Genomic DNA, 8,331 nt, shown 5'->3' with positions numbered 1-8,331 from the left:
GACCGGCCGACGGGCGAGGACGACAGGCAGACGAAGCGAGACCGCGCCACCCCCGCCCCCGCCCCCGCGCCCCTCCTGCCGGGAAGGCGGCGACCCAGAGAAGGTACGAGAAGGAACGAGAAGGAGGAAGGGGCTCCCGCCGCGGCGGCCCCGCGCCCTCTGCCCCTGTGGGACGCGGCGGCCCCCGCAGGGCGGAAGGGGGGTGGCCGGGGAGGGTCCGGGGGCGGCACTGACCTGCTCTCCCGGTCGCGTTCCCAGGCCTGCTCCGCGCCGGGAACTGAGCCGCGCCAGGCGCCATGGCGGTGGCGATGCTGCGTGACTGGTGCCGGTGGATGGGCGTGAGCGCGCGCAGGGGCCTGCTGGTGTTGGGCATCCCGGAGGACTGCGAGGAGGCCGAGGTGCACGAGGCCCTGGAGGCCGCGCTCTGGCCGCTCGGCCGCTTCTCCGTGCTCGGGCGGGTGTTCCGCGAGGAGGACAACGCCGCCGCGGCCCTGGTGGAGCTGGCCCAGGAGGTGGACTACGCGCTGGTGCCCCGAGAGGTCCCGGGCAGCGGGGGGCCCTGGCGCGTGGTGTGTGTGCCCCGCTGCTCGGGCGAGGAGGTCCTGGGCCGCGTGTTCCACTTCCTCGAGCAGCAGGGCCAGACGGTGGAGAGCGTGGCCGGCGCCCTGGGGCTGGGGCTGCGGCGCGTGTGTTGGCTGCGCTCGGTCAGCCAGGCGGTCCAGCCCTGGGTGGAGACCGTGCGCTACCAGCGCCTGGGCGTGTTCTCCGGGCGCCAGGAGCCGGGCCCGGGGGAGGAGCCCTTCGAGGCCTGGCTGGACCACGCCAGCGACATGCTGCACGTGTGGCAGGCGGTCTCGGAGAGGGAGCGGCGGCGGCGGCTGCTCGAGGGCCTGCGTGGCACCGCCCTGCAGCTGGTGCGCGGGCTCCTGGCTGAGAACCCAGCGCGCACGGCGCGGGAGTGCCTGGCCGCCCTGGTGCAGGTGTTCGGGGACACTGATTCCGTGGCGGCCACGCGGCTGAGGTGTCTGACCGCTCAGCAGAGGCGAGGCGAGCGCCTCTCTGCCTTCGTGCTGCGGCTGGAGGTCCTGCTGCAGAAAGCCATCGAGAAGGGGGCCCTGGCCAGAGCCTTGGCCGACCACTTGCGCCTGAGGCAGGTGCTCACCAAGGCCACCCTCGTGGAGCCGCTGGACGAAGCGCTGCGGAAGCTGAGGCTGGTCGGGAGGGCCCCCAGTTTCCTGGAGATGCTGGGGCTCGTCCGGGAGTCCGAGTCGTGGGAAGCCATTCTACTCAGGAATGAGAGGGCCCAGGCAGAGGAAGGGGTTGGGGCCGGGGCCCAGGCAGAGGCCAGAGCCAACCCTGGGGAAGAGGGTGACAAGGCAGTGGTGGTGGAGGGGGGCGGACATGCCCCTGCAGCTGCCCCTGCCCCTGCCCCTACCCCTGCCTCTGCCCCTGCCCCTGCCCCTGCCCCTGCCAGCATAGGGCAGGCAGGGTCTGCAGAGGCCCCTGGGGCCAGTGTGGGCAGCGCCCCAGCCCAGGTGAGCAGTGTTCCTGGGGCAGGCGCAGGAGCCCCAGGCTGTGGGCCTGAGGGCCTCGCCCAGGCAGGAGACCCAGAGGCCGTGGAGGCCGAGGAGCCTCCCGACGAGCGGCTCCAGCCCATCCTGGAGGAGTCGGAAAACGAGGGCGAGGCTGGCGCGATGAGCCTGCCTGAGTCCTCCTGCTCGGACCGGTAGGCTCAGACGGCCCCGGGGCCCCCGCTCCTCTCAGGCAGCAGAGCCCTGGGGGCGGTGGGTTCAGGCCAGGCCGCGGTGGCCTCCTGGCCCCAGGACAGCAGCAGGGCAGAGGGAAGGGCCTGCCTGCCACATCCTGCCCCCAGGCCCCACCCCCTCCCTCTAGGGTCGGCCACCCCCTCAGTCCTTCCAAGGGGGAAGGGGCCCCTCCCCATTGCAGCGCCACCACGCAGCCCCCGGCCCCACACCTGCCCAGAGGCACCCAGACCAGGCGCATCTGGGGACGTCCTCCCCCGCTCCCGTCCACTGGGTCGGGCGCTCAGCCTCTGCTTTCCCGGTAGAGATTCTGGGCAACGGTTGCTTGTTCTTGGGGAGGTGCGTGTGTGCTTATCCGAGCAGTTTTTTCCCCGGAGACCTCGGCCCAGTCCCGGAAGACAGCGGGAAGGACGGATGCGGGAGTGGCCACCCTCACCCCGCGAGTGACCGCGGGAAGGAAGAACAGACCAGGGACGGGGGTGAAAGCCCCTCGGAGACTGTGCTTGAAGCTCCATCCCAGCTATTGTTTGTGACTCAGTTTCCTCGACGTGGTGTGCTCTGCTGTGTTTTCCAGTGTTCATCTGTGACTCTCCCGTGGGGCCATGTCCCAGTGGGTGGGCCAGGGAGGGGTCCCTTGAAGTGAGTGGACATTACCAGAGTCCATCGTCCTGACAGGAGGCAGAGCCTGGGTGCCCCGGGCAGGGAGAGGTGGGGAGTTCCGCACTGGGGGGGGGGGCCTGAGGCTCCTCGTTAGGGCCCCTGGGAGGAGGGAGGCCCCGTGGCCTCTGGTGGTGTTTATACGTCCCCTCTCTGTTGTGATTCCCTTCCCTGCAACGGTTCCTGTTAAGTGTTTCTCTTCAATAAATCTCGTTGAGTGTTTCTGCTGAGTCTGGCCTCTGCTGTGGGCAATGGAGGGGAGGGCCTGCGGGGGGCGGGGATGGGGGCAGTGGCTGGTACCCCGACACTAGAGGCCGCATTGGGGTGTGGTCAGGGCAGGGTCTGTGAGGGGCTGTGGGGTGTCCTAGGCCAGAAGGATGGGTGCTCTTGGGTGTGGGCAGTGGCTGGTTGTGTCCCCAGGGCGCTCAGGCAGTCCTCTCTCCTCACCCCACCCCACTCCTGCCAGGATCAGTTGGGGAGAGGGTGAGGGGTTTGAGATGATAGGAGGCAGGAGCCACGACCCTAATGTCACTCACTGGGCCTCCCAGAGCGGGCCACAGAGGTCACATGTGGCATACCAGGCTGGAGAGGCTAGAGACCAGCAGGCCCGACAGAGGGTCCCAGCGGGCGTGAAGGCAGACTTCCCTGCCAGGGGCTCCCGCAGGCCTCCCAGAGCTGCGTGGCACTTGCCTGCCTGCCCACCTGCTCACCTGTGGGCAACCTACACCTGCCAGAGCATCTGTGGCAAGCATCACTCTAGCCACCGAGGGACGCTGGGGGACCTGGGGGTGTGCAGTGGCAACTGACACAGGGATGGGACAGGCTGGGCTGCCGTGGTGCTCATGCCCTGTCCAGGGGGAGGAGAGATGGAAATGCAAGCCCTGTCCAGGGACCCCCCGCCCCCGGTGGAGCTACCACTGCCCTCCCAGAGGGACAGCCAGGAGGGATGGAGTCACTCCACAGTCCTAGAGTCGGAACTGCCAGCCGCCCTGATCCTCAGAGGATGTCTGCTCTCACCCCGTGTGACTGGTGAAGCCTCAGCAAGTTGAGGGCCTTCCTCCTCCGTTGTTCTGTTTGTTTTTGTTTTTCCAGCAATTTATTCCACCAGTCCCGTATTCATTGCCATTCCCTCTGTTTTCATTTATCCTTACCAAAATATACTATAACATTCATTAATTTACATATAATCTCGAGTCCAACTTACGGCTACCCCATATATTTCAGAGTAGAACTGCACTCCATAGGATTTTCAATGGCTGTGATCGCCAGACCTTTCTGGGTGGATTCGAACTGCCATCCTGTTGGTTAGCAGCTGAGCACGTAACTGGTTGCACCATTCAGGGATTCCATAATCTCAGGTAACTGGGACTTTATTTCCTTAGGGTAATTTCCCAGGAGTGAGGTTCCTGGATTGAAGAGGATGTATAGTCTTAGTGTTAAAAAGAGAGAGTCAAAATGTTTTCTAAGTAGTCTGTCAAGATTTACATTTCTTAATGGTTAAGCAGTTGGCTGCTAAGCTCCAGTCCCATGAACCAGAGGTGAGATGACAAGAGGCACCTGTGGATCCAGAACAAGCCAAAAACTTTGGCAAGGCAAGCAGGAAGGAAGTAGCCAGTGGAGGGCGGAGAGATGAAGGCTGAGGGGTTGGTGAGCCACCACAGGCCCTGCCCCCATTGGTACCACTCAGCAGATTCCATCAAGAAGGTGATCACTTATCAAATTTCAACAGATTCGCTACTCACAGCATATTCAGTCATGGGAGTGATCACATATAAACACTGAGAATCATGGTCTAGCCAAGTTGACATACAATTTTAACCATCACAGTCCACCCCTTGTTGACTGGCCACCTGTACACATCTCCCCAAACCACATTTAATCTCTGAATAAAGACAATTAGAAAGTCATACTTGCACCCAACATGGTACAACTAACATGCATACAATCGAAAACACACTAGCCCCATTTACATCTTATATTTTATAAGTGAAGGAAATGAAAATATTTGATGCATACATACAAAGCAGAAATGCTCATAATAATTACAGTCCCCGTTTCCGCTACTGGTCACGTGGCCATAACTGGTGTTTAGAACTACCTTCTTCCACCACCCATTCTGTATTCCCTTTGCCCTCAGCAAGCACCTCAGCTGGTCATGGTTCTTTGCCTGGTGGGGTGACCCAAACCTTCATTCCTGAAGGGTCTGGGTCATTAGTAGTCATATCTGAATTGGGTTGCTGTAGTTTTCCATTGACCTAAATCACAGGACACGGTAGTACTAAGAGACGCCGTAAGGGAGCTCCTGCGTTCCAGACATACTTTTCTTTACCTCCATTATGTAATATCAATCCGATTTCCTCTTGGTGGTCAGGATCAATCATACCAGCCAGTATGGTAACTTCCCTTCTTTGCCTGTTGATCCAGAGGCATAGGGAGCCCGAAGTGGCCAGGTGGCATTCTTAGCTTCTAGTTCAATGGAATCAATGATGTGTCTCCAGGTGGTACCATTCCTCCCTTAGGAACTAAGACCTCTAGACCTGCAGAGCATAAGGTCACGGGGACAGGAAGCAAAAATCTTGCGAGTGGCTCACTACGGGTAATAGCGACTGGTGCCACTCTCATTTCCACCCCTTCATTCCTGAACCTGTGAATCCTAGCTATGAGAGAAACAGCACCATATATTGGATGTTGGTTTAGAGCATATACAGCCTCCCTGAGAACATTGCCCCAAGCCTGCAAGGTATTGCCACCTAGCTGGCACCATAATTGTGTCTTTAGAAGGCCATTCAATCCATCGTTCTATCAAGCCAGCTGCTTCAGGATGATGGGGAACATGGTAAGACCAGTGAATTCAATGAGCATGGGCCCACTGCCACACTTCATTTGCTGTGAAGTGAGTCCCTTCATCTGAGGCAATGCTGTGTGGGATACCATGACAGTGGGTAACCCATTCTGCAAGTACACAGATGGTAGTTGTGGCAGAAGCATTGCATACAGGAAGGCAAATCCATATCCAGAGTGTCTATTCCAGGAAGGACTAAACGCTGCCCTTTCCATGATGGAAGTGGTTCAAAGTAATCAACTTGCCACCAGGTTGCTGGCTGATCACCTCGAGGGATGATGCCATACTGGGGACTCAGTGTTGGTCTCTGCTGCTGGCAGATTGGGTACTCAGCAGTGGCTGTAGCCAAGTCATCCTTGGTGAGTGGAAGTTTATGTTGCTGGGCCCATGCATAACCTCCATCCCTGCCACCATGGCCACTTTGTTCATGAGCCTATTGAGCAATGATGGGAGTAGCTGGGGAAAGAGGATGACTGGTTTCCACAGAAGGCATCATCCTATCCACTTGATTGTTAAAATCATCCTCTGCTGAGGTCACCCTTTGGTGAGCATTCACATGAGACACAAATATCTTCACTTCTTTGGCCCATTCAGAGAGGTCTATCCACATACCTCTTCCCCATAAATCCTTGTCTCCAATTTTCCAATCATGTTCCTTCCAAGTCCCTGACCATCCAGCCAAACCTTTAGCCACAGCCCATGAATCAGTATATAATTGCACATGTGGCCATTTCTCCTTCCAACCACCATGAACAACCAGATGCACTGCTCGAAGTTCTGCCTTACTGAGGTCACATCCCTGATCCAGTGTAAAGGGAGTTTCCCTGGGGTGTGGCCTGCACCACCTTTTATCTTACAACAGATAAAAGGAAAGGGAAGCAAGCAGAGAGTTGGGGACCTCATATCACCAGGAAGGCAGTGCCAGGAGCAGAGCACATACTTTGGACCCGGGGTCCCTGTGCAGAGAAGCTCCTAGTCTGGGCAAAGATTGATGAGAACGTAGACAGAGAGAGAAAGCCCTCCCCCAGAGCTGATGCTCTGAATTTGAACTTTTAGCCTACTTTCCTGTGAGGAAATAAATTTCTCTTTGTTAAAACCATCCACGTGTGGTATTTCTGTTATACCAGCACTAGATAACTAAGACAACAGTATGGTCAATACTCTTCACCGACACTACAATTTGAATGCATCAGTTCTTCTTCTGTCTTCCTTTTACATTTTGTTCTTTTTTTGTCTTTCCTTTTCCCTACCCCATACATCCCCATTTCCTCTCCCCTTTGTCTATGCTCACTTTCTCCAATTCCTCTCCTACTCTTCTCTCTTAATCCCAATCCTGTCAGGTTTTTGCCAATCCCATCCCTCTGCACTGGCCTGTATCCCAACTGCTCTTGTCTAGGCTACCATCATCTCGCTGCCAAACCCAGCACGTATTCTCATTCCTTATCTAACTTGACCCCTCACAGCATCTGAAACAGCTGCTCACTCCCTCCTCCTGACACGTGGGGATTTCACTCATGTTCCAGGATGCCACATCCCACTCTCAGTTTCCCTCCCTCCCCACTGGCCACTTCTCCTCAGACTCCTCTGCCCACTCCTCGTCTTGTGTTTGATCTCTGACTGAGGACCCCAGGAGTCAGTCATTGGGCCGCTTCTCCATCCACACCCATCCCCTGCTTCCCAGAATAAGCTCATCCAAGCTCACGGCATTAAATATCACCTCTATGTGCTGAGAGGAGTCCCTGGGTGATGCAAATGGTTAAGCACTCAACTATTAGCTGAAAGGTTGGCAGATCAAACTTACTCAGAGGCATCTCGGAAGACAAGCCTGCCAATCTGCTTCTGAAAGGTCACAGCCTTGAAAACCCTATGGGGTTGCCATGAGTTGGAATCAACTCAGTGGCAACTAGCAGCAACATATATGCTAAGAACTTTCCCAGGGCTATCTCCAGTTCAGACCTCTTTCCGGAATTCCAGACTCCCATATCCAACTGCCAACAGACATGTCCACTTGGATGGCCCCTCCATCCTGCACAACCTGTCCAGAGCAGACTCCCCATGGTCCCCTCCAAACCTTCTCCTCGTACCCCCATTCCAGCACCTGGCAACTCCATCCCGCCCGTGGCTCAGGTCAAATCTCTCAGTGTCATCCATGACCCCTTTCTCAGTCCTGTATCCTGTTCGTCCACAACTCCGTGGACTCTCCCTTCAAAACAGATCCCTAATCTGAAGACTGCCCATCACCTCTACTGCTACCACCCTAGTCCAGGTAACCACCACCTTTCCCCTGAGTGTTGCGGGAGCCTCCTCACTCACCTCTTCCCCAGGTGTCCCCCTGGCCTGTGCCCTTACATCCTTCAGACCTTGAAAGGTCGCCTTTTCAGTGAAGTATTCTTTGGATAACCTTGTGAAAACTTTAGCTTCCAAGACTGGACACTCACCCTTTCCTGCTTGATTTGTTCTTCTTTAGTGTACTTTTATCGATCTCTCCCCCACGTATGTCAGCTCCATAGGGAAGAGGCTTTCCTCTGGCCTCATTCCTGCTCTACTCCTGTTCCAAGACAGTGCCAGGTGCCGAGGCCCTCAAACAAATACTTGCTGAGACAAGCTGTGGTAGAAGCAGGAGCCGCTTTGGAAAATGACATGTCTTTACTGCTATGTTTGCAAGAGGCTTTGTAGCACAGTCGTAATGTCCCCGCGGGCCCCACCCCTACCCCTCCACCTATGTCAGTCACGGTGAGGGGGAATCCTTTCTCGGGTCTACTCAGCTGTCTGGGCTTCGTCGTGACACAGACGTGGGTCAAAGCTGCTACGTGGAAGACTTCAGGTGTGGAGAGTGCATCAACCTCAAGCTTGGAGGCGGGAGCCACGGCCAGGATCCCTTCCCTGGGCTGTGCCCACCTCGGATCCCTGCCATCCTGACCCAGCCCAGGGAGCAGGGCGTGGACAAGCCTGAGCACAGCAGGTGAGCAGCCCTGATCCCCACAGGACACAACACTGCATGCTCTCACCCCACGACTTGTGGGTGAAGGAAGCACGTGGGGACAGAGATACACGCCTCCGGAGTCAATG

At 57.1% G+C, this 8,331-nt stretch overlaps 1 protein-coding gene across 1 annotated transcript; it reads left to right on the top strand.

Annotated features, from left to right (window-relative positions):
* Positions 1–296: 296 nt before the first annotated feature.
* Positions 297–2,210, top strand: PNMA6A (PNMA family member 6A). The gene is made up of 3 exons (XM_023725026.1): positions 297–1,368; positions 1,480–1,726; positions 2,069–2,210. Exons 1-3 carry the CDS (start codon positions 297–299, stop codon positions 2,208–2,210), a joined length of 1,461 nt encoding a protein of 486 aa, XP_023580794.1.
* The last annotated feature ends 6,121 nt before the right edge of the window (positions 2,211–8,331 follow it).

This window comes from Trichechus manatus, unplaced genomic scaffold (genome assembly GCF_000243295.1).
Source record: "Trichechus manatus latirostris isolate Lorelei unplaced genomic scaffold, TriManLat1.0 scaffold00279, whole genome shotgun sequence".
Lineage (NCBI taxonomy): Eukaryota > Metazoa > Chordata > Mammalia > Sirenia > Trichechidae > Trichechus > Trichechus manatus.
The sequence above is the reverse complement of the archived record's forward strand: the minus strand, read 5'-3'. Positions and strand labels throughout refer to the sequence as shown.

Excerpts from the sequence above, each read along its gene's own strand:
- PNMA6A (XM_023725026.1), top strand. The coding sequence starts at position 297 with ATGGCGGTGGCGATGCTGCGTGACTGGTGCCGGTGGATGGGCGTGAGC. Across the intron at positions 1,369-1,479 it reads AGCCAACCCTGGGGAAGAGG|GGCAGGCAGGGTCTGCAGAG; the intron begins GTGACAAGGCAG and ends CTGCCAGCATAG. Across the intron at positions 1,727-2,068 it reads GAGTCCTCCTGCTCGGACCG|AGATTCTGGGCAACGGTTGC; the intron begins GTAGGCTCAGAC and ends CTTTCCCGGTAG.